At 41.9% G+C, this 25,887-nt stretch overlaps 1 protein-coding gene and 1 pseudogene across 1 annotated transcript in view; one reads left to right on the top strand and one right to left on the bottom strand.

Annotated features, from left to right (window-relative positions):
• Positions 1 to 2,640: 2,640 nt before the first annotated feature.
• arl9 (ADP-ribosylation factor-like 9) overlaps positions 2,641 to 25,887 on the bottom strand; it is a 55,778-nt gene continuing 32,531 nt past the window's right edge. Inside the window, exons 3-4 of the mRNA XM_059989804.1 lie at positions 20,927 to 21,102; positions 2,641 to 3,510 (exon numbers count right to left, since the gene is read on the bottom strand). Of these exons, the coding sequence (XP_059845787.1) occupies positions 3,337 to 3,510; positions 20,927 to 21,102 (350 nt within the window). The 3' untranslated portion in view covers positions 2,641 to 3,336. The remainder of the gene's footprint in view (positions 3,511 to 20,926; positions 21,103 to 25,887) is intronic.
• LOC132405070 (GTP-binding protein Rheb-like) lies at positions 16,068 to 19,334 on the top strand (annotated as a pseudogene).

Raw genomic sequence — 25,887 nt, 5'->3', positions numbered from 1 at the left:
TCATCCACATTTATCATATTCCATAAGTCGATCAAATGTTTTAATATAAGAGATTCTTTCTTTTCCCGTATCCATTTGGATTCCCATTTATGTATAAAATCCATTTATATAAAATGGATTAAAACCTTAAATACTAGTCCCAAAGCTAAAGTAGTGACAAACAGTCAAATTTCAACATCATTCCAGTTAACAAGGTCAACTAGACAAGACTGTCCATTATCACTTGCCCTATTTGTATTGGCGATAGAACAATTAGCTGAATTAATTAGAACTGATCCAGATATTGTGGGCTTCAGAGTTAACCAGGAGGAATATAAGATTAATTTATTTGCTGATGATGATCTGATTTATTTAACAAACCCATTGCATTCATTGCATAAATTATCTTTTAGATTGGAAGAATATTGGAAAATATCAGGGTATAAAGTAAACTGGGATAAAAGTGAAATTTTACCTCTCACTAAAGGAGATTATAGTCAATGTCGATTAGTAACTCAATTTAGATGGCCGACAAATGGTATAAAATATTTAGGTATAAGAGTCGATAATGATATAAAGAATTTATATATTAAATTATTTGCCATTATTGAAAAAAATTCAAGAGGATCTTGATAAATGGATGATGTTACCAATAACATTAGTAGGTAGAGTTAATGCTGTAAAAATGAATATATTTCCCAGATTACAATATTTATTCCAAACATTACCAATACAACTGCCCCAGAAGTTTTTTCAAGAGTTGAATAAATGTGTGAGGAAGTTTCTTTGGAGAGGCAAGATGTCAAGAATATTGTTGGAAAAATTGACATATAAATTTGACCTAGGAGGGTTACAACTCCCAAACTTTAAGAATTATTATAAAGCAAATCAACTTAGATTTATTGCATCTTTTTTTGATGAAGAAAAACCGGCATGGATTAGAATAGAGTTAGATAAGATAGGAGAAAATATACCAGAAGAGTTTATATATAAATGGGAAGCCTTTAGCATCATCAAAAGGATAGAATCAGAGAGGACAGGAGAATTTTTAATTGGGGAAGGGTAAATTATGAGGCTATAAAGCTGGAACTTGCAGGTGTGAATCCGGATGATGTTTTTGCATGGAAATGTACTATGGATATGTGGTCGATGTTTAAGGATCCCTTGCAGGATGTTAGGGATAAATTTGTCCTGGTGAGGAAGATAAAGAATGGTAGGGTGAAGGAACCATGGGTGACAAGTGAGATGGAAAATCTAGTCAGATGGAAGAAGGCAGCATACATGAGGTTTAGGAAACAAGGATCAGATGGGTCTATTGAGGAATATAGGGTAGTAAGAAAGGAGCTTAAGAGGGGGCTGAGAAGAGCAAGAAGGGGGCATGAGAAGGCCTTGGCAAGTAGGGTAAAGGAAAACCCCAAGGCATTCTTCAATTATGTGAAGAACAAAAGGATGACAGGAGTGAAGATAGGAACAATTAGAGATAAAAGTGGGAAGATGTGCCTGGAGGCTGTGGAAGTGAGCAAGGTCCTCAATGAATACTTCTCTTTGGTATTCATGAATGAGAGGGAACTTGATAACAATGAGGACAATATGAGTGAGGTTGATGTTCTGGAGCATATTGATATTAAGGGAGAGGAGGTGTTGGAGTTGTTAAAATACATTAGGACGGTTAAGTCCCAGGGACATGACGGAATATTCCCCAGGCTGCATCGAGGATAAGAGGAGACATGATACAGTGTACAAGATATTAAGAGGAGTAGACAGAGTGGGCAGCCAGCGCCTCTTCCCCAGGGCACCACTGCTCAGTACAAGAGGACAGGGCTTTAAGGTAAGGGGAGGGAAGTTCAAGGGGGATGTTAGAGGAAGGGTTTTCACTCAGAGAGTGGTTGGTGCATGGAATGCACTGCCTGAGTCAGTGGTGGAGGTAGATACACTAGTGAAGTTTAAGCGACTACTAGACAGGTATATGGATGAATTTAAGGTGGGGGGTTATATGGGAGGCAGGGTTTTTGGGTCAGCACAACATTGTGGGCCAAAGAGCTTATAATGTGCTGTACTATTCTATGTTCTATATTTAAGGCAGAGGTTGATAAGTTCTTGATTAGTCAGGGCATGAAAGGTTACAGGGTGAAGGCAGGAGACTGGGAATCAAAGGGAAATGGATCAGCCATGATGAAATGGCAGAGCAGTCTTGATGGGCCAAATGGCCTAACCCTGTTCCTATTGCTTATGGTCTTATGGTCTATTAAAGTGTAATTATTTGTAATAAAGTAATCATAATCACTAAGTGATGGAGCATAATCAGTGACTTGGGGGTGGATGTGCAGCTGAGCTCAGCAGGCCATCCTGCAGGGTGTGAAAGGTGATTTGTATGTGGTGAAGCAGGAATGGAGGTAACGACTAGCATGCCACACCCCCTACATGCAAACAGACTAAGCTGCTTTGCTGCCTTACTTGCATTTCTAGCATATTGTCCTATTCATTTCACTTAGGGTTCCAATTAAATAACATACATACACACATCTATTTATTTATTTATTTATTTATTTATTTATTAATTAGAAATATTTCATTAAAACAGTAAACTCATTGTAGCCCATTCAGAAAGTCCTGCAGCCCTCAGTTTCTTGTTTTTTAGATGTGGCCCCAATGAGGATAAAGAGCCAGAGGTCACGGAAATTGTTGAGAATAATGAGAAGAATGCAACATAACATTTGGGAGAATTATGTTAGAATATAACCTCAGAAGCTGTTCCGACTTTTGCATTGCATCTGGTGCTGCATGCTGCTGTGTATAAGAATGGGAGGTGTTTGGGTAAACGTGCAGCTGTAAGGATTGTGTCAGAGGCAGAGCTTTCGCTTTCTAGATTATTGGCTTGTTTCTGGATAAGATCAGGCATGTTCAAACAGTACCAAAGCAGGTCCGACATCCTTGGATGTTGACTGATGTTGGGAAGGATTTAAACTAATTTGTCAGTGGATGGGGATACAGTAGATTCCTGGCTAACGGCAGATATCCCCATACACACTATTTCGCTGAGAAAAGAAGGAACAATATAGTCTTTGGAGCACATGATAATTAGAATGGTGTATAGTGATAATTTATTACAACATATTGAAGATTATTGGAAAACTTTTTCTAATCAATTTTTGAAGGGAAAGTAAGTTGAAAGTATATTAACATTGTGCTAAATACTTTTTCCAAATCCAGATGTGTTATAACAGCTTTTTAAATCTTAAGGTTTAAAAATAGTTCCTACATCACAATCAGGTTTGACCAGGTTGAGCTTTAGTAATATTTCAACAAAGAGCAGTGACTCATGATCAAATGGAGACAATCCCGAAGCAAGTTCACCCTTCAGGAGATCACCAAATGAGCAATCAGTTCCTTGGCATCTTGTATACTTGCTGGTATTTGGCAACCATTTTCTGCAACGTGGGTTCCGATGAGGAAAAGCTTTCGTTCATCACCAAGTTGGTCAAGGGAAAGCTTCTCATGAACCTCTAAAATGGTACAGGCCCCTTTGAGATCCTGAAAAACAATTACAATAGCAAAATATTTCCATCAATCACATTCAAGATTACCTTCAATTTACATACATCAACACCCATTATGTTCTTAATCTCTCCAGTTTTGTCTATTTAGTTAAGATAAAACCTTAATGATAATTATTAAAAAGAAAACAGAACTTTTAAACCAAAATGAGATATAGTCTGCAAGAACATGCTGAGACTCGTAGCCATGCCTGCTTACTAGCAGCACAAACAGCAGGGCACTAACCTGAACAAGTGTAGACTTTATCAACAATCCCAAGATGTAAATACAAGGAACTGCAGATGAAGTGGGTAACTGGAAGGGTAGGAATTGGTCAATCCATGTCAGGGCTGCGTAAAAAGAGAGCCCAATTAAGATTAAGAGAGCCCGATTGAGATTTCAGAGTTTTGTGGCAGTTTCTCTGAGTTGAGCAACCAATTAGTGACAGAGATTCATTAGAAAGGGCCAATAAAATAATTCAAGTGCAAGCAATGCGGCCACTGGTTTTGAGTAAGCTAGTGTTTAGAATGGATTTGGATTAGAATAGAATGGATTTGGATTAGGCTCCAGCAAAGTAAATTGTCTTGTAAGTTACTCTCTGTCCTTTTTTTGTTCATTCCTCAACTGTTAGTAAGAATGGCTTCAGGGGCAGTGTTTTTTGTACTCTGTGTGGGGTGCGCAAAGTCTGGGAGACCTATGGTCTTCCAGGTAAACACATCTGCACCGAGTTGCAGCTCCTGAGAGAATGTATTAAGGAATTGGAGCTGCCAATCAATGGCCTTTTACACATATGGGAGAATGAGGAGTTGATAGGCGGAGCTACAGGGAGGTAGTCAGCCTAAGGTTGCAGGAGAAGGGTAACTGTCAGAAGAAGGAGGGGAAGACCACGGCTAGTGCAGAGTACACCTGTGGCTATTCCCCTCAATAATAAGCATATAACTTTAGATACTATTGTGGGCTGTGGCTCAGAAGAGCAGAGGTTAAGAGGACAGCAGTGTTGATAGGAGATTCCTTAGTCAGAGGAACAGAGACATGATTACTAGGTTCTGGAATGGTTCCAAAAGAGAGAACAGTTGCAAATGTCACTCCATTCTTCAAACCAGCAGAGAGGCAGAAGAAAGGAAATTATTGGCTAGTTAGTTTGACCTCAGTGGTTGGGAAGATGTTGGTGTCGATCATTAAGAATGATTAAGGCAACGGAAGGCAGGTGGAGCACCACCAAACACAGTGTATTCTTTCTCTTTGCGTGGGTTTTTTTCTTATTTTTAAACCATAAAAGAGAGAGAGGGTCTAGCAGAGTGGCCATTGCTGGAGTGGGGGCTAGAGACAGAGTGGGAACTTAGAGACTTTGACTCAAGAACTTCAAAGAAACAGGGTAAAAGGGTAGGTTTTTCCTTTTGTTGTTGCTGATTTGGAGTTGGTTGCCCATAGTACAGTGAAGGCAGGATGGCAGGTACGGCAGTGGAATGCTCCTCCTGTAGGACGTGAGAATTCATGGAACTTGACTACACCTGAAAGACTGCATTAAGGAGCTGGAACAGGAGCTGGATGAACGTGGGATCATCTGGGAGGCACAGGAATTGACAGATACAACCTTTGAGCAGGTAGTTACACCCAGAGTGCAGAATTTGGGGAGTAGATGGGTGAACACCGAGAGAGGTAAAGGGAGAAGGAAATCAGCGCAGGGTCCCCCTGTGACCATTCCCCTCAGCAAAAGGTGAACCCTTTGAATACTGCTGAGAGGGATGACCTACCTGGGCAAGGCAGCAGCAGCCAAACCAATAGCACTGTGGTCAGCTCTGAGCTTCAACCCTAATGCGAGAGTGAAATCAGGTGGAGCAACAGTCATAGGGGGCTCTACAGTTAGGGGGACAGATAGGAGATTCTGCAGCAGCAAAAGAGACACCAGGATAGTGTGCTGCCTCCCGTGTGCTAGGGTCCAGGATGTCTCTGAGTGGTTACAGAATATTCTTGAAGGGGAGGGTGAACAGCCAGAGGTCGTGGTACATGTTCGTACCAATGACATAGGCAAGAGAGGGATAGAGGTCGTGCAAAATAAGTTTAGGGAGTTAGGAAAGAAACTAAAGAGCAGGACATCTAAGGTGGTAATCTCCAGATTATTCCCAGTGCCATGAGCCAGGGAAAATCAGAACAGGAAGATAGTTTGGATGAATGAGTGGCTGAGGAGATGGTGCAGGGCACAGGGTCTCAAGTTCTTGGATCATTGGAACCTTTTTTGGGGAAGGGGTGACCTGTACAAGTGGAATGCATTGCACCTGAACTGCAGGGGAACCAATATCCTGGGAGGGAGGTTTGATTATGCTGTTGGGGAGGGTTTAAACTAGATTTGCAGAGGTGTGGGAACTGAAGTGAAGAGGCAGAGGATGGTTGACGCACCAGTAGTGGCAGCTTGTAAGGAGTTTGTGAGGAAGGATAGACAGATCACAAGACAAAGGAGCAGAAGTAGGCCATTTGGCCCATTGATGATGGAGCAAAGTTGCACTAAGCCTGATAGTTTGAGATGTGTCTATTTTAATGCAAGGAGTATTTTAATACAAAGCGGATGAACATAGAAGGTGGATCAATATGTGGAAATATGACATTGTGGCCATTACAGAGACTTTGATGTCTCAGGGAAAGGAATGGCTGCTGGGTATGCTGGATTTTAGATGTTTCAAAAAGGACAGGGAGGGATGCAAAAGAGGTGTGGGAGTGGCATTGTTAATCAGGGATAGTGTTCAGGCTACAGAAAAGGAGGAAGTCATGGAGAGATTGACTACTGGCTCATTGTGGGTGGAAGTCAGAAACAGGAAGGGGGCAATAACTCTACTGGGTGTTTTTTTTTATAGACCACCCAATAGTAACAGAGACATCGAGGAGCAGATGGGGAGTCAGATTCTGGAGCGGTTGTTGTAATGGGTGATTTTAACTTTCCTAATATTGACTGACATCTCCTTAGCACAAGGGGTTTGGATGAGGTTGAGGTTTTTTAGGTGTGTTCAGGAAGGTTTCCTGATGCAATATCTAGATAAAGCCAACTAGAGGAGAGGCTGTACTTGATCTGGTATTGGGAAATGAGCCTGGTCAGGTGTCAGATCTCTCAGTGAGAGTATATTTTGTGACCACAACTCTCTCCTTTTCCATAGCACTGAAGAGGGATAGGAGCCTAATTCTGCTCCTGTGTCTTGTGGTATAAACCGGCCTTCATCACAGAAGGACTAAAGTAAGCACTAAGCATATCTGCCTACAATTATATCAGATGTTAGCAAAAACCATACCTAGAATTGTTGTCCACAGTTTTGGTCACTTTGACAAAAAAATACATGTTGTAGAGAGAGAGAGAGAGAGAGAACAGGAAAACATTGACCAAACTGGTTCCTTGAATAACAAATCTGTCACATGAGAGACGGAGTGGGCCACACCTATATACTCTAAAGTTTAGAAGAATGAGATAAGATCTCATGAAAACCTTTAAAGTTAAACAAAATAGATGCTTACTCAGGCAGTGTCAGTATCTTAAAACAAGGCATCAGTCAAGGGGACATGTCTTCATGCAGAGGTGGGCGAAGCTGTGGAATTCTGTCTCCCAGACAGACAGCTGTGCAGGTTGTCACTGATATTAAAGTCAGAAAGATAGTTGGAAATTTGAAAATTAGTAAGTAAAAGGTGATGAATTAGATAAAAGGATTTTGCTGGGATTTGAGGATCTGAGGTATAGAGAAAGGTTGAATATTAGGACTTTATTCCCTGGAGCGTGGATCAATAATGATATATGAAATGATGAGGGGAATAGAAAGGGTAAATGCAAGCAGGCTTTTCCCACTGAGACTACAAGCACAGCCTATGGGTTAAGTTTGAAAGGCAAAATATTTAAGAGGAACATCAGGGGGGAATTTCTTCACTCAGAGGGTCTGAGAGTGTGGATCAAGCTACCAGTGGAAGTCATGCATGTGACCTTGATTTTATCGTTTAAGAGAAGTTTGGATAGATACAAGAATGGAAAGGATATGGAAGGTTCTGGTCAATGGCATGAGGCAGATTAATGGTTTGGCACAGACTAAATGGGCTGAAGGGTTTGTTTCTGTGCTGCAGTGTTCTGTACTCTAGATCAGGCCAGAATTGAAGTGTCACAGCAGGCTTGAGAGACTGGATGGCTACTGCTATTTCTTACAGCTTTTTAAAAATCAGGAAATAGTGACAGGACCCTATGACTCTAATCCCTTAAACCTATGCTGCCATTCAATGGATAAACAAACACGGACTAGGTGGGACAAATGGCCTCTTTCTGAGCTGTAATGTTCTATGATTCTATTACTCTGATCCCTCAATCTTGCTCTGCCACTCAGTAGATGATCAAGTGTACCTTGGTGACTTTTCTATCTAAAAATAATTTCAATGATTGACCATTTATAAATTCCAAAATTAGCAATAAGATTATATTTCCCTTTGCTAGCCCTTTTCCTGCAACAATGCCTTTCAAATCTAGAGATTTCAGTTTCAGGAAACAATTTCGCAGCAATGATCCACCCAGCATCCTGCACAAGTGATGTACATGAGCTTGATTTCAACACTGAGAAGTTTGGATAAGTACATGGATAGTGAGCTATGGTCTTAGTGCAGGTCAATGGGAGTAAGCAATTTAAATGGTTTCAGCACAGACCAGATGGGCTGAAGGGCCCTTCTCTGTGCTGGACTTCTCTATGACTATGAAGATGTCAGAGTGCAGAATTAAATTCCAACATCATCTCTAGGAGACTATATGCCCCCCACCAAGGGAACGTGTCGGTTTTCACTGGGTGCTTCGGCATCCTCCCAGAGTCCAAAGATGCGCCAGTTAGTAGGTTATTGTAAATTGTCCTGTGATTAGCCTAGGGTTAATTGGGGTTGTTGGTGTCACGGCTCAAAGGGACGGAAGGGCCTGTATCTCAAAAAATAAATAAATACACTCAAGTGAGTAACTCAACCTTTTGTCATGAAACAAAATTTTCTTCCCACCTAATTTGCTATTGAAACAAACCCAGGTGGGAAAAAATGGGAGATGATGCAAGAGAGTGCAAAGGAAGAAACAAGTAAACATGTTTTGGCAAAGGTGTTTCTAAACCTGGGAGGTGATTCACTTTTATGGAAAAAGTAAACTGAGAGAGGAAAGCTAAACTTTCCTCTCACAAAAATTGGTGCAGAGATATGTGCAATTGAAATATTGCACATGGGATGTTGGTATTTTATAACAAGATGTTTTAAGTGCAGGAGTAATGAAAGCTTGCTGAAATTATTAATTGTGTTTTGGAGAGACACCATCTGAAGTATTTTATTCCAACTGACTATAGGCATTTATTTCTACTAATTAAATTTGCTGATGACACTACACTGATTGCCCTAATCTCAAATAATAATGAGGCAGCCGACAGAGAGGAATGCATCATCCTGACACAGTGGTGTCAAGAAAACAACCTCTCCCTCAATGTCACAAAACAAAGGAGCTGGTTGTGGACCTATTGACATCAGTGGATCTTGGATTGAGAGGGTGAACAGCATAAGCACCACCGAGGATCTCATGTGGTCTGTACATACTGGCTGTGTGGTGAAAAAAGCACAACAGCACCTCTTTTACCTCAGATGGTTGAAGAAATCTGATATTCAAATTCTCAGAACTTTCTATAGGGGCACAATTGAGAGCATCCTGACTGGCTGCATCATTGCCTGGTATGGGAACTGTACCTCCCTCAATCGCAGGACTCTGCAGAGACTGGTGTGGGGAGCCCAGTGCATCTGTAGTTGTGAGCTTCCCACTGTTCAGGACACTTACAAAGACAGGTGTGTAAAAAGGGCCCGAAGGATCATTGGGGACCCGAGTCACCCTAACCACAAACTGTTTCAGCTGCTACCATCCAGTACTGCGGATAAAATGGTACTGCAGCATAAAAGCCAGGACCAACAAGCTCTGGAACTGCTTCTTCCACTAGGCTATCATACTGATTAATTCACATTGATACAATTGTATTTCTATACTATATTGACTGTTCTATTGTACATACTATTTATTACAAATGACTATAAATTGCACATTCAGATGGAGATGTGACGTAAAAGATTTTTACTTCTCATGTATTTGAAGGAAGTAATAAAGTCAAGTCAATTCTTGGTGGCGGTGGGATCAGAAGTAATTACAGGAACAACACTGAGCAAAGGCTCATTTCATTAACAAAGTACTTATGTAGAATACAACTCTGAGATTCATTTTCTCCAGATAGCCACAAAACAGAAAAACCATGGTTTTCATTGAAAGAAAAGACATCAGCACCTCCACCCACATAAAAAAGGAAAAGGAACAAAAACTCACAAACCCCAACCCCTTCCTTGAACAACGAACTAACAGATCACCCATCCAGAAAACAGAAAAAAGGACATCAACCCCCAACGTGACAATTGGCAACAAGAAAGAAAACATAAAACTGAAGGAGACCAATATGAAATACAGTCCACACCAGTAGTCACATGACTTGGATTTCAATAATATTCTTAGAATTTTGATAACATTCTCAGTCAGCATCGAGGAGAGTGACTGCTCAAACCCAGGCCTTCCACAGAGAGTGACACAGCAGCATGGCCTTCTGTAGAGAGCGACTGCCAAACACAGTGGTTCTCCTCTCACTTGTTCTTCTCTGCATTCACCTCAATGTTTCCTTCTTCTTTGACACTTTAATCAGCAAGAGATAAAGCCAATTATGTCCCTGCACCCTGTCTCTGAGCTTCTCCTCAAGGCACCAAGGCCCTCCTGTAATGTTCTTGGGTCAGCAGAGTGCTAGATCCCTTGGTCAAACACCAAACTGTTAAGTCACAGGCTTAAATATTGCATTTCAGAAACACAATTAAAATAAAAAGAATAAGTACAAGACAAAAGAGAATCAGTTGATGTTGTGGATTTTCAGAAGGCCTTTGAGAAGGTGCCACCCTTGAGGCTATTACAAACTACGAGCCCATGACATTACAGAAAGCATTCTAGCATGGATAAAGTGGTGGCTGATTGGCAGGAGGCATAGAGTGGAAATACAGGGAGCCTTTTCTGGTTGGCTTCTGGGGACTAGTGGTGTGACCACAAGACAAAGGAGCAGGAGCCAGCCATTCGGCCCATCGAATCTGCTCTGCCATTTTATCATGAACTGATCCATTCTCCCATTTAGTCCCACTCCCCTGCCTTCTCACCATAACCTTTGATGCCCTGGCTACTCAGATATCTATCAATCTCTGCCTTAAATACACCCAATGACTTGACCTCTACTGCCACCCATGGCAACAAATTCCACAGATTCACCACCCTCTGGCTAAAAAAATTTCTTCGCATCTGTTCTGAATGGGCACCTTTCAATCCTTAAGTCATGCCCTCTCGTACTAGACTCCCCCACCATGGGAAACAACTTTGCCACATCTATGAGGTCCATGGATTTCAACATTCGAAATGTTTCTATGAGGTCCCCCCTCATTTTTCTAAACTCCAAGGAGTACAGTCCAAGACTGGTCAAATGTTCCTCATATGTTAACCCTCTCATTCCTGGAATCATTCCAGTGAATCTTCTCTGAACCCTCTCCAACATCAGCACATCCTTTCTTAAATAAGGAGCCCAAAACTGCACACAGTACTCCAAGTGAGGTCTTACCAGTGCCTTATAGAACCTCAACATCACATCCCTGCTCTTATATTCTATTCCTCTAGAAATGAATACCAACATTGCATTCGCCTTCTTCACCACCGACTCAACCTGGAGGTTAACCTTGAGGGTATCCTGCACGAGGATCTCAGAACTTTGAATTCTCTCCCTATTTAAATAATAGTCTGCCTGCTTATTTCTTCTATTTAAATTAGGGTTAGGGTTAAAATTATATATTTAAACCCTTCCTGATGAAGGGTTTCGGCCCGAAACATCGTCACTACCTCCTCCCATAGATGCTGTCTAGCCTGCTGAGTTCTGCCAGCATTTTGTGTTTTTATGGATGATAGAATTGATGGCTTTGTTGCAAAGTTTGCAGACAATATGAAGACAGGTGGAAGGGCAGGTAATTTTGAGGAAGTAGTGAGCCTACAGAAGGACTTAGGTTAGGAAAATGGGCAAAGAAATGGCAGACGGAACACAGTGTTGAGAAGTGTATGGTCATGCACTTTGGTAGAAGAAATGAAAGGGTTAACTTTTCTAAATGGAGAGAAAATCCAAAAAAAAAACTGAGGTGCAAAGGGACTTAGGCAAGGAATCCCTAACAGTTAATATGCAGACAAGAAACTATCTGCAGATGCTGGAAATCTAAGCAACACACACACAAAATACAGGAGGAACTCAGCAGGCCAGGCAGCATCCATAGAAAAGAGTACAGTTAACATTTTGGGCTGAGACCCTTCAACAGAACTTTAAAAAGAGTAAGGAGGTGGGGGGAGGGGAGGAAGAATCACAAGGTGGTAGGTGAAATCGGGAGGAGGAAGGGCAGAAGTAAAGAGCTGGAAAGTTGACTGGTGAAAGAGATATGGGGCTGGAGAAGGAGGAATCTGATAGGAGAGGATAGAAGGCCATGGAAAAAAGATAAAAGGGAGGAGTACCAGAGAGAGGAGATGGGCACGTAAGGTGAGAGAGGGAAATGGGGATGGGGAATGGTGAAAGGGGGTGGGGTCATTACCAGAAGTTTGAGAAATTGATGTTCATGCCATCAGGTTGGAGATTACCCAGATGGAATACAAGGTGGTGCTCCCCCAACCTGAGAGTGGCCTCATCTCAACAGTAGAGGAGGTCATGAACTGACATGTTGGAATGGAAATGGAATTAAAATGGGTGGCCCCACTGGAAGATCCTGCTTTTCTTGGTGGAGTGTAGGCACTTGGCAAAGTGGTCTCCCAATCTGCATTGGGTCTCACCCCCAGTATATAGGAGGCCACACTGAGAGCACTAGTTAATTTGCAGGTGTACTCTGTGGTGAGGAAGGCAAATACAATGTTATTCATTCCAAGAGGACTAGAATATAAATTTCTTTAGCCAGAGAGTGGTGAATCCGTGGAATTCTTTGCCACAGGTAGCTGTGGAGACCAAGTCTTTATGAATATTCAAGGCAGAGGTTGATAGATTCTTGATGAAGGGATACAGGGAGAAGGCAGGAGAATGGGGCTGAGAGGAAAATTGGATCAGAAAAATGGTGGAGCGGCTTTGATGGGCCAAAAGTCTATTTCTGTTCCTATATCTTATGGTTTTATGGTCTTATAAAAGCCAGGATGTAATATTGAAACTTTATTAAACACTGGTGAGGCCTCACTTGGAGTATTGTGAGCAGTTTTGGGCCCCATATCTTAGAAGGGATGTGCTGAAACTGGAGAGAATCCAAAGGAAGTTCACAAAAATGATTCCAGGATTGAATAGCCTGTCATATGAAGAATATTTGATGGCTCTAGACCTGTATTCACTAGAAATCAGAAGGATGCAGGGTGACCTTATTGAAACCTATTGAATAGTGCAGAGAGGATGTTTCCTATGGTGGGAGATTCTAAGACCAGAGGACACATCTTCAAAATAGAGGGGCATCCTTTTAGAACAGAGATGAGAAGGAATTTCTTTAGCCAGAATGGTGAATCTGTGGAATTCTTTGCCACATGCAGCTGTGGAGACCAAGTCCGCAATCAAGATTTAAAAGGCGGAATTTCGGAGTTGGACTGCAACCAATCACCAATCAGGATTCATTAGAAAGGGTGAATAAAAGTAACGCAATTGCGAGTGAAGCAGCCATTCTTTTGAAAGTGCCAGTGTTTAGAGTGACTTTGGCTCATAAGGCCTAGGTGAGAACAGGCTTGGGCCAGGTAAAGTTTCTCTGCTCCAGGGGTAGCGTTTTGTACTGTGTGAGAGGCTTGGGAATAGTGAGACAACTTATTAAGGAACTGGAGCTACAGCCCAATGTTCTTCAAATCATACAGTAGAATGAGGAGGTGATATATAGGAGCTAGAGAGGTAGTCACCCCTAGGTTTCAGGAGAGGAGGAGGGGAAATGCACAGCCAGTGCAGGGTACACCTGTGGCCGTACGCCTCAATAACAAGTATACCACTTTAGTTACCATTGAGGGGGAGGACCAACTGGTGGAAGCCACAGTATCAGAGTCTCCAGCACTGAGTTTTGTACTATGGCTCAGAAGAACAGAGAGGTGCAGAGGACTGCAGTGTTGATAGGAGATTCCTCAGTCAGAGGAACAGAGACAAGATTCTGTAGGCACAATAGAGACACCCAGATGGTATGTTGCCTCCCATGCCAGGGTCAGGGATGTCTCACATCAGATCCAAAGCATTCTCAAGACAGATGAGCAGCCAGAAGTCTTGGTTCATACTGGCACCAATGACACATATTTGTAGACAAGGTGAGGTGGTCCAGAAGAAGGATTTTAGGGAGCTAGGTAGAAAGCTGAAAATCTGGACCTCCAAGCTAGCAATCTTTGGAATGGTGCCCATGCCACGCGCAAGTGAGGGTAAGAATAGGATGATTTGAAGGTGAATGCATGACTGTGGTACAGATTTATGGATCACTGGGATCCTTTCTGCAAAAGGTACAATCTGTACAAAAGGGATGGGTTACACCTGAACCCAAAGGGGACCAAAATCCTTGTGGGCAGGTTTGCTAGAGTTGTTTAGGAGAATTTAAACTAATTTGGCAGGGAAATGGGAACCAGAGTGATAGCACTGAGGAAGAGGCAGCTGGTTTACAAACAGAGGCAGTGTGTAATGAGACTACTAGCAAGGAGAAGCTGATGATAGGGCAAAATTGCAGTCAGCAAAAGGGTGAATACATGACAGAGGATGTTATATTTGAATGCATGCAGTGTATGGAATAAGGTTGACAAAATTGTAGCACAGTTACAGATGTGTAATGATGTGGGCATCACTGAATCATGGCTGATAGAAGATTATAGCTGGGAGTTTAATGTCCATGGGTACACATTGTATTGAAAGGACAGGCAGGTACACAGAGGGGGTGGTGTGAGTTATATATAGAACCCCCAAAACAGCAGTAAGGATGTGGTCTACAAATTACAACAGGAGATAGAAACTGCATGCCAAAAGGTCAATAGTCATAGTGGATTTTAATATGCAGATAGTTTGGGAAAAACAGGTTGGTGCAGGCTCCTGGGGTGGGGGGGGGAGGGATTTCTTGAATTCCTTTGAGGTGGGTTTTACACCAGCTCACGGCTGAGCCCACTAGGAGATCAGCTTTTTTGGATTGGGTGTTATGCAATGAACCATAATTGATTAAAGAGCTTAAGGTAATAGAACCCTTCAGGGAAAGTGATCATAATATAATTGAATTCACCTTGAAATTTGAGAAGGCGAAGCTAAAGTCAGATGTATCAGTGTTACAGTGGAGTGAAAGAAATTACAGAAGTATGAGAAAGGAGGTGACCAGAATTGATTGGAAAAGAACACTGGCAGGGATGATGGCAGAAAATAATTGGCTGGAATTTCTGGAAGCAATTCAGAAGACACACGATATATACATCCCAAACAGGAAGAAGCTTTCTAAAGGCAAAATGACACAACTGTGGCTAACAAGAGAAGTCAAAGCCAAAATAGAGCACATTTAGTAAAGCAAACATTAATGGGAAGCTAGAGGATTGGGAAGCTTTTAAGAACCAACAGAAGGCAACTAAAATATATATTAAGGAGGAAAAGATAGAATACAAAAGTTAGCTAACCAATACTATGAAAGAGGATATCAAAAGTTACTTCAGATACATAAAGTGTAAAAGGGAGGCAACAGTAGATATTGGACCGCTGGAAAACAATGCTGGAGGGATAGTAATGGGGGCAAGGAAATGGCAGATGAACTTTGCATCAGTCTTCACTGAGGAAGACACTTATATGCTGGAAGATCAAAAGTGTCAGGGGTCAGGAATCTGTGAAGATGCCATTACTAGGGAGAAGAATCTTGGGTAACTGAAAGGTCTGAAGATAGGCAAGTTCCCTGGACTAGATGGTGCACACCCCAGCATTCTGAAAGAGATGGCTAAAGTGATTGTGGTGGTATTAGTAATGATCTTTCAAGAATCACTAGATTCGGATTTCCCCCTCCCCTTCCTACTTTCAAATCTCTTACTATCTTTTCTTTCAGTTAGTCCTGATGAAGGGTCTCGGTCCAAAATGTCGACTGTGCTTCTTCCTATAGCTGCTTCCTGGCCTGCTGCGTTCCAGCAGCATTTTGTGTGTGTTGATCAATGGCTCACATCATATACACCTCTATCAGGTCACCTCTCATCCTCCACCGCTCCAAGGAGAAAAGGTCGAGTTCACTCAACCTATTCTCATAGGGCATGCTCCCCAATCCAGGACAAGCCAGAAGACTGAGTACAGGATTAATGGTCAGTTACTTAAAGAGTGTGGATGAACAAAGGGACCTTGGGGTTCAAATCCACACATCCCTCAAGGTTGCTGCACAGGTTGATAGGGTGGTTAAGAAGGCCTATGGGATGCTAGGCTTCATTAATGGGGGATTGAGTTCGAGAGTAGAGAAGTCATGTTGCAACTCTACAAATCTCTGGTGAGACCGCACTTAAGAGTATTGTGTTCAATTCTGGTCACCTCATTATAGGAAGGATGTGAAAGATTATGAGAGGCATGGGGTGTATAGTCAGTAACTGTTTCCCAGGGCACCAATAGCAAACACCAGAGGGCATAGGTACAATATTAAGGGAGGGAAGTTTAGGGGAGACACCAGGGATGTTTTTTTACAAAGAGGGCTGTGAGTGCCTGGAATGACTTGCCAGGGATGGTGATGGAGGCTAAAACATTAGGGGTATTTAAGAGCCTCCTGGATAGGCACATGGATGAAAGAAAAATTGAGGGTTATGGGGTAGTGTGGGTTTAGTACATTTTTTTTAAAGGCTTATATGGGTCGGCACAACATGGAGGGCTGAAGGGCCTGTACTGTGCTGTAGTGTTCTATGGTTCTAAAATCCATGTAAATCTCCTCTGCACTCTTTCTATAGTTTCCACATCCTTCCTGTAGTGAGGGGACCAGAACTGAGCACAGTACTCCAAAGTGGGGTCTGACCATGGTCCTATATAGCTGCAACATTACCTCTTGGCTCTTAAACTCAATCCTCCGGTTGATGAAGGCCAATGCACCGTATGCTTTCTTAATCAGAGTCAACTTGTGCAGCTGCTTTGAGCGTCCTATGGACTCAGACCCCAAGATCCCTCTGATACTTAACACTGCCAAGTCTTACCATTAATACTATATTCTGTCATCATATTTGACCTACCAAAATGAACCACTTCACATTTATCTGGGTTGAACTCCATCTGTTCATAAATCCTGCCTCTCAGGATCTTCTCCATCAACTTACTAACCACTGAAGTAAGACTCACTGGTCTACAATTTCCTGGGCTATCCCTACTCCATTTCTTGAATAAGGGAACAACATCTGTAACCCTCCAATCCTCCAGAACCTCTCCCGTCCCATTGATGATGCAAAGATCGTTGCCAGAGGCTCAGCAATCTTCACCCTCGCCTCCCACAGTAGCCTGGGGTACATCTCATCCAGTCCCGGAGACTTATTCAACTTGATGCTTTCCAAAAGCTTCAGCACATCCTCTTTCTTAATGTCTATATGCTCAAGCTTTTCAATCAGTTGTAAGTCATCCCTACAATTGCCAAGATCCTTTTCCATCTGAATCTCTGCCCCCTGCTCCAATCTCTCAGCCACGCATTTATCCTCCACCTCAATCTATTCCTGTACTCACTGTCAAATGGCACAGGCAGTAACCCCAAGATTACTACCTTTGAGGTCCTGCTTCTCAACTTCCTTCCTAACTCCCTGTAGTCTGTTTTCAGGAACTCCTCCCTTTTCCTACCTATGTTGTGGGTACCAATATATACCACAACCTCTGGTTGTTCTCCTTCCCACTTCTGGATATCATAGACATAATCAGAAACATCCCGGAACCTGGCACCTGGGAGGCAAACTACCATCCATGTTTCTTTCTTGCATCCACAGAATCGCCTGAGTGACCCCTTAACTATAGAGTCCCCTATCACTGCTGCCTTCCTCTTCCTTTCCCTACCCTTCTGAGCCACAAGGTCAGACTCAGTGCCAGAGGTGCGAACACTGTTGCTTCCCCCAGATAGGTCGAAACTCCCAACAGTACTCAAACAGGAGTACTTATTAAGGGGGACAGCCATTGGGGTACTCTCTAGTATCTGACCCTTGCCCTTCCCTCTTCTGACTGTTACCCACGTATCTGTCTCCCAAGTCTCCATTGTGACTACTTGCCTATAGCTCCTCTCTATCACCTTCTCACTCTCCCTGACCAGACGAAGGTCATCAAGCAGCATCTCCAGTTCCCTAACCCCGTCCCTAAAGAGCTGGCACAAACGTGCTCTCTGGGAGGCTGGGAGTCTCCCAGACATCCCATATCTGACACCCAGTACAGAACACCAGCCTCACAGATATACTTCCTGTTTCTATTTTTCACAAGTAACTTTCTTGCCTTGACCTGTTATCGCCGAAGCCCTGTTGAGTCAAAGCCCTCCTACTCTGTCTACCTCTACTCTGTCGCCCGCTCCATAAAGCTGTCTTCTTTTTATATTCTTCCCACTGCGCAGACATTCCTCGATTGGAGGATTAAGAATAGAGATGAGGGAGAGAGAGCGAGAGCTGTGTGACTCCCGACTCTTCGATACGCATGAGCTCAAAATTGAAAATACTTCAGGCATATATTCCCCCATTTACTGCAGGACACTGCCTCATTGGCTTTGGTTCACAAACTTTGCTTGTGCTTTTCTTTTTGAACCCAAAGCGAAACTCCACATCCATGTAGTTTTGCTTTCTGTTGGGGTTCGAAGTTCCTTCCCCTGCTTCAGGGGGGATTGGGTTTCGTTGCCGGCCAAAGACCTTTATCTTTCTCTGCTCACCTACCATAAACTTCTTTTTTTGTTTTGGGGGGCAGGGTTGAAGCGCCGTTGTTAACATGTCACAGCTGAAGTCTCGGAAGGTTGCGATCCTGGGATACAGATCCGTGGGAAAGTCTTTGTTGACTATTCAGTTTGTTGAAGGGCAGTTTGTGGACTTGTATGACCCCACAATAGAAAATACATTTGCCAAACTGATCACAGTGAATGGACAAGATTACCACCTGCAGCTTGTGGACACAGCTGGACAGGATGAATATTCTATCTTCCCTCAGACGTATTCCTTAGATATTAATGGGTACATTAAGTGATTCATGAAAAATTGTTGGATATGGTGGGGAAGGTTCAAGTGCCCATTATGTTGGTTGGAAATAAGAAGGATCTATATGTGGAAAGGGTGATCAGTTATGAAGAAGGGAAGAGTTCAGCAGATTCCTGGAGTGCTGTCTTCATGGAGTCCTCTGCTAAAGAGAATCAGACCACAGTCGAGGTGTTTAAGTGGATAATTATGGAGGCTGACCGGGCAGATAGAGGGTGCCAGCAAGCCAAATCTTCGTGCTCAGTAATGTGAGCCCCGATGATGACAACAACTCTGAAACTGCTTTACTTGAAGAGGCAAACTGCCACTTTTTCTCCAAATTTAAAAACTCTACCTTACTTTTTACCAGTTCTACAGACGTTCAGAGACTTCCTTTTCTTTCCTCACTTACGTTGAATTCTGACCATACTGCAAATGGCTTCACTTCTGCATTTAAAAAAACACTTCAATTCTTACTTTTCGGATTGTATATAGTATTTTTTTATGAGCAATGGATAGTTGTTTCTCAGCATTCATTTTCCATGCAGTAGGAATGTCAGATGGAAGTAGTTGATTGTAAACCAACAAAAAATGCATATTGTTACATGACTATTTACACATAGGCTTGGATATATCAGTTTTCTTCATGTGTTGTATGTAAATTTGTAAATAAAAGTTAGCAGCAAACTGATTTGTTTTTAATACTTGCTGGTAGAAATATACTCGAGTAAAACTTGTGTTTGTACCAGATTCTATGTATTATACAAAGCTATTTTAAAACAATCGAGATGGGTTTTATGAGCCTGCACTTCGTTCTTGCTTTGAAGGCAGCTCATGGGATCCTAAAGTTGACTGACATCTGCTTTTTGTTTTAACTAATGTATTTTCTTTGTTTTTAAATCATCTAAACCAGTGAAGGCTACCTTTGTTAATTGAATAGCTTGCTGTGTGCAGATTTCTACTGTGTATTTAAAAAGGGTTTTTGATGGTCTAAAAGTTGAGATTGGGAAGGTTTAAAATGCAATGCAACCAATTGTATATATTTGAGAAATTACCATTTACCAGAGTATTTTGTTCCTTCGAAACATAACATGATTGATTAATGTTGTCGACAATCTGCAGTAGCACAATTGCCTTATAATCTACATTCTAAGCCCACCACCCTACAGTCATTACTTGCATAGGCACCAATGCATAATTCTTCATATGGACTATTTTTGATTTCTGTTGTGTTGCACTAGTCAGTGAAAACAAATTAGTTTCTATTTTTCCTGCAAGCTCTACTGAAGGGTTGGTAAAGTCCTATTCAAATCATTTACTAATTTCTAAATACAGGGTAACTTAAAGTGGGGTTTAATCCACGGTAGATGAGATTTGCTCACTGCACAAATGCAAGTATTTGTGTTGTTAAAGTAAGATGAAAATGTAGTTTGTCTTTAGTATAAATTTGTTGTGAATCCCAACTGATCTGTACATTTGGGCAATGCAGTTTACAGCACATGAAAATATTGCTATGATTGGTCAGAAATGCAATAAAAATATTTACTTTCAAAAAAAAAAGAAAGAATAGCGATGAGGAGGAAATTTTTTAGCCAGGGAAGGATCAAACTGTGAAATTTGTTGCCATGGGCAGCTATGAAGGCCAAGTCTTTACATATATTTAAGGCAGAGGTTGATGGTTTCTTGATAGATTGGCCTCAAGGAATGAATCATCAGGAAGGAGGCTTCATGTGAACAGCAGTGGAACAAAGATAAACTGGAACACATATAGGACTGTGCTGTTTATAGTACACAGGACAGTACAGCACAGTATGGGCCTTTCAACCTACACCATTTTGCTGCCCTTTATAAACATACTCCAGGATCAACCATAACTCTTCCCTCCAACACAGCCCATAACCCTCCATTTTCTTTAATTCAGATGCCTATCCAGAAGGCTTTTAGACATAGCTATTGCAGCTGCCTCTACTACCACTCCAGCATTCCAGACACCCACCACTCTCTGTCTTTTCCTCTGAACTTTCGTCAACTCATCTTACGCAGACGTCCTCTGGCTTTGTCCATTGGCACCTGCTGCCTATCCACTCTATCTATGCCTCTCAAAATCTTGTTCATCTCTATCAAGTTGCCTCTCATCCTTTGTCGCTAGCTCTAATGTGCAACCTTTCCACTTGTGCAAACTGGTGAGTAACATACCTGTTTATTGGCTAAAACAACGACAGGAAGCGTTGAATCCCCTTGAACTAATTGGTGAAGTTCCTGTTTCGCAAGTGGCATCCGCTTAGGATCTGCTGAATCTACCACATAAACAACAGCCTTTGCTCCAGGTAGGTGGGAGGACCAGCACCGGCGTACAGATTCACTGCCACCAACTAGGAAACAAAATACAACAGCTCATACAGCAGAGTTACCATTAAAGTTACAGCAGATTAAAGCATCTAGAATCATATTCTTTCTCTTTTTTTAAAATGAGCATCACAGAATTCTACAACACCAAAGATAATAGTTAAGATGCTACAAGGCATTAGGGCTCTGGATGATATTGTAGCAAACTGTTCATCAAATTTGCAAATGACACCAAGATTGGGGTGTAGTGGACAGCGAAGAAGGCCATCATGGCTTGCAGTGGAATCTGGACTAGCTGGAAAAATGGACTGCAAAGTGGCAAGTGGAATTTAATGCAGACAAATGTGAGGTGTTGCACTTTGGGAAGACCAACCATGGTAAGTCTTACATGGTGAGCAGTAGGGCCCCGAGTAGTGAGATAGAACAGAGATATCTGGGAATGCAAATCTACAATTCCTTCAAAGTTCTGTCATAAGTACAGTACTGTGCAAAAGTCTTAGGCACATGTAAAATAAAAATTCTGTACAGCGAAGATCTTTTCAAATATAATAAAATTATAGGCTTCTAAATATCAAAAATTACTATAAAGAGCAGTAAACAGTAAAAAAAAAACTTGATCAATATTTGGTGTCACCATCCTTTGCCTTTAAAATTGCATCAATTCTCTTAGGTACACTGTCATGCAATTTTATAAGAAAATTGGCTGGTAGATTGTTCCAAGCACCTTGGAGACCCTGCCACAGTTCTTCTCCAGACTTTGGCTCTCTCACTTACTTCTATTTCTCCAGGTAATCCCAGACAGCCTTGATGATGTTGAGATCAGGGTTCTGTGGTGGGCATTCCACATGTTGCAAAACTCCTTGTTGTTCTTTTTGCTGAAAATTGTTCTTTATACTTTATTGATGCCAAAGGAAATTACAGTGTCATAGTAGCATTATTGTCCTGTTTATTATTTATTGTAATGCCTGCACTGTTTTTGTGAACTTTACGCAGTCCTGAGTAGGTCTGTAGTTTAGTGTAGCTTTCTCTGTGTTGTTTTTTTTACGTAGTTCAGTCTAGTTTTTGTACTGTGTCATGTAACACCATGGTCCTGAAAAATTTTCTCATTTTTACTATGTACTGTACCAGCAGTTATGGTTGAAATGAGAATAAAAGTGACTTGACTTGATTACAAGTGCACAGATAAACAAAAATTAGAACAGAAATAAGAAAGCATAAAATGTACATTACTTTAAAAATAAGATTTACAAGATTTCAAATATTTAAGTTTACACTGATAAGATGGTAGTGAAAGAATTACCGTATTATACAGTACTTAGTGCACATTCACACTGTCCAGATAAGAAGTGATGGCAGTATTGCATAGGGTGTCCATGATAGCAGGGTGTGGTAAACAGAGCTAAACAGAGGTTAACAACATGAATGTAAGGATGGACAAGCCAATGACAGGATACAAGTTCAGTTAGAGCAGAGTTAAATTGTACCACAGAGGCAAAATTCATAAGAGTGAAGAATGCAGGACTGAAGGTGCTGTATTTTGAATAAAGTGGATGAACTCATGGTGCAATTAGAGATTGATTGGTCTGACGTTACGGGCATCACTGAGTCGTGGCTGAAAGAAAGCCATAGTTGGGAGCTTAACACTAAAGGATATACTTTATATCAAAAGGACTGACAGGAAGGCATATGCAGTGGTGGGGCTCTGTTGGTAAGAGATGGAATTACATCTTTAGAAAGAGGTGAATAAGGTCAGAGAATGTCCAGACTTTGTAGGTGGAGTTAAATAGTAGACAAGATGCGGGGTTGAGATTGCAAAGGAAAAGGCATATATTAAGGGCAATGACACAATTGTAATGGGGAACTTCAATAATGCAAAGGGATTGGGAAAATCACATTGAAGTTGGATCACAAAAGGGAGAGTTTGTTAAATGCCTATGAGATGGCTTTTTAAGAGCAGTTTATCCTTGAGCCTACTCAAGGAAGAGCTATCTTAGATTGGGTGTTGTGTAATAACCCAGATCTTATCAGGGAGCTTAATGTAAAGGATCTCTTAGGAGGCAGTGATAATAATGATTGAATTCATACTGCAACTTGAGAGGAAGAAGCATAACTCACGTGTATCAGTGACACAATGGGATAAAGAAAATTACAGAGGCATGAGAGAGGAGCTTGACCAGGTGGATTGGAGGAGGATACTGACAGGGATGACAGCAGAGCAGAGATGGCTGAATTTTCTGGGAATTGTTCACACGGCGCAGGATAGATATGTCTCACAGAGGAAGAAGTTCTCAAATGGCAGGAGTAGGCAACCATGATTGACTTAGGAAGTTAAGGACTGCATAAAAGCCAAGGAAAGATCGTAAAAGGTAGCAAAAGTGAAAGGAAAGTTGTATGATTGGGAAGCTTTTAAAATCCAATAAAAGGCAATTAAAAAAGCTATAAGAAGGGAAAAGATGAAATATGAGGGCAAACTAGCCAATCATATAAAGCAGAACACGAAAAGTCTTTTCAGTTATAAAAGGAGTAAAAGAAAGGTGAGAGTTGATATTGGACCAAGGGAAAATGATACTTTTGAGGTAGTAATGGGGGACAAAGAAATGGCGGATGTCTTCACTGTGGAAGACACTCACACTCACAGTGTGCTCGAGGTCCATGAGTGTCAGGGAGCAGGTGTGAGTGCCATTGCTATTACAAAGGAAAAAGTGCTCGGCAAGCTTAAAAGTCTTAAGGTGGTTAAGTCATCTGGACCAGATGGACTACATCCCAGAGACCTGAGAGAGGTTGCTGAAATAATAACGGATGCATTAGATTAGATTAGACTGTGAGGACACTCAGTCCTCATTTATTGTCATTTAGTAATGCATGCATTAAGAAATGATACAATGTTCCTTCAGTGTGATATCACAAAAACACAAGATAGACCAAGACTAACTTACAAAAACCACATAATTATAACATATAGTTACAACAGTGCAAAGCAGTGCCGTAATTTGATAAGGGCAGACCACGGACACAGTAAAAGAAAGTCTCAAAGTCCTCAATAGCCCATCACCTCACGTAGACGGTAGAAGGAAGAAAAACTCTTCTTGCCATGAACCTCCAGTGCCGCAAAGCTTCCTGATGCAGCCTCTGGAAGCATCCGACCACAGCCAACTCTGAGTCCATCCGAAAAACTTCGAGCCTCTGACCAGCTCTCCGACACTGAGCACCATCTCTGCCGAGCACTTTGACCTCGGCTCCGGCCGCCAAGCAACAGGCAAAGCCGAAGATTTGGGGCCTTCATCTCCAGAGATTTCTTGATTGCACAGTAGCAGCAGCAGCGAAACAGGCATGTCAGAAGTTTCACCAGATGTTCCTCCGTGCTTCTCACATTCGTCCTCATCAAATCAGGATTGTGCATGGCCTCTACTTACAGATAACAGATATTCATTCCTGGAGTGGCCGTGCGCGCTGCCGTCACGCCACCATTTTCTCTGCATTGGTCATGATCCTCCAATAATCCCTTGATTCCAGCATGGGCCCATAGAATTGAAGGATTTCAAATGTCACTCCACTCTTTGAAAGGGAGGAAGACAGAAAAAAGGAAACTATAGGCCAGTTAGTTTAACTTCAGTAGTTGGGAAAGTGTTGGAATCTATTATTAAGGATGTTTTGAGGTACTTGCAAACTAATGATAAAATAAGTCAAAGCCATCATCGTTTCTGTAATGGAAATCTTGCCTGACAAATCTGTTAGAATTCTTCAAGGAAGGAACAAGCTGGGTGGACAAAGGAGAGGCAGTGGATGTCACTTACTTGGATTTTCAGAAGGCACTGATAAGGTGCCTCACATGAGGCTGATTAACAAGATAAAATCCTATGGTGTTGCAGGAGAGATACTGGCATGGATAGTGGAATGGCTGACAGGCAGGAGGCAGAGAGTGGGAATAAAATGGGCCTTTTCTGGTTGGCTGCCAGTGACTAGTGGTGTTCCTCAGGGGTCAGTATTGGGACTGCTACTTTTTGTATTGTTTGTCAATTATTTAGATAATGAGTTTGATGGTTTTGTGGCAAAGTTTACAGATGATACAAAGATAGGTGGAGGGGTAGGTAGTGCTGAGGAAGGAAGCAGTGTGATTGCAGCAGGACTCAGACAAGTTGGAAGAATGGGCAAAAAAGTTGCAGGTGGAGTACTGTAATGGGAAATGTATGATAATGCGTTTTGGTAAAAGGTACAATAATGTGGACTATTATCTAAAAGGGGAGAAGGTTCAAACATCAGAGGTGCAGAGGGACTTGGGAGTCCTTGTGCAAGACTCCCAGAAGGTTAATTTACAGGTCGAGTCTGTTGGCATTTATTTCAAGGGGAATAGAATATAAAAGATTATGAGACACTAGTCAGATCGCACATGGAGTATTGTCAACAGTTTTGGGTCCCATATCTCAGAAAGGATGTGTTGTCATTAGAGAGGGTCCAGAGGAGGTTCACAAGGATGATTCCAGGAATGAAGAGGTTAACACATGAAAAGCATTTGGCAGCTCTGGAATTTAGAAAAATACAGGGGGATCTCACAAACCAACTGAATGTTGAAAGGACCAGATAAGGTGGATGTTAAGAGGATGTTTCCTATGATAGGGGTTTCCAGAACTAAAGTGCACCACCTTAAAACTGAGGGGCAAGCCTTTGGAACAGAGGTAAGGAGGAAATTTTTTTAGCCAGAGAGTAGTGTATCTGTGAAATGCTCTGCCACAGACTGTGGTGGAGGCCAAGTCTGAGAGTAAATTTAAGATGTAAGTTGATTATTTCCTAATCGGTCAGGGCATCAAAGGATC

This window comes from Hypanus sabinus, chromosome 14, assembly GCF_030144855.1.
Source record: "Hypanus sabinus isolate sHypSab1 chromosome 14, sHypSab1.hap1, whole genome shotgun sequence".
Classification (NCBI taxonomy): domain Eukaryota; kingdom Metazoa; phylum Chordata; class Chondrichthyes; order Myliobatiformes; family Dasyatidae; genus Hypanus; species Hypanus sabinus.
The sequence above is the reverse complement of the archived record's forward strand: the minus strand, read 5'-3'. Positions and strand labels throughout refer to the sequence as shown.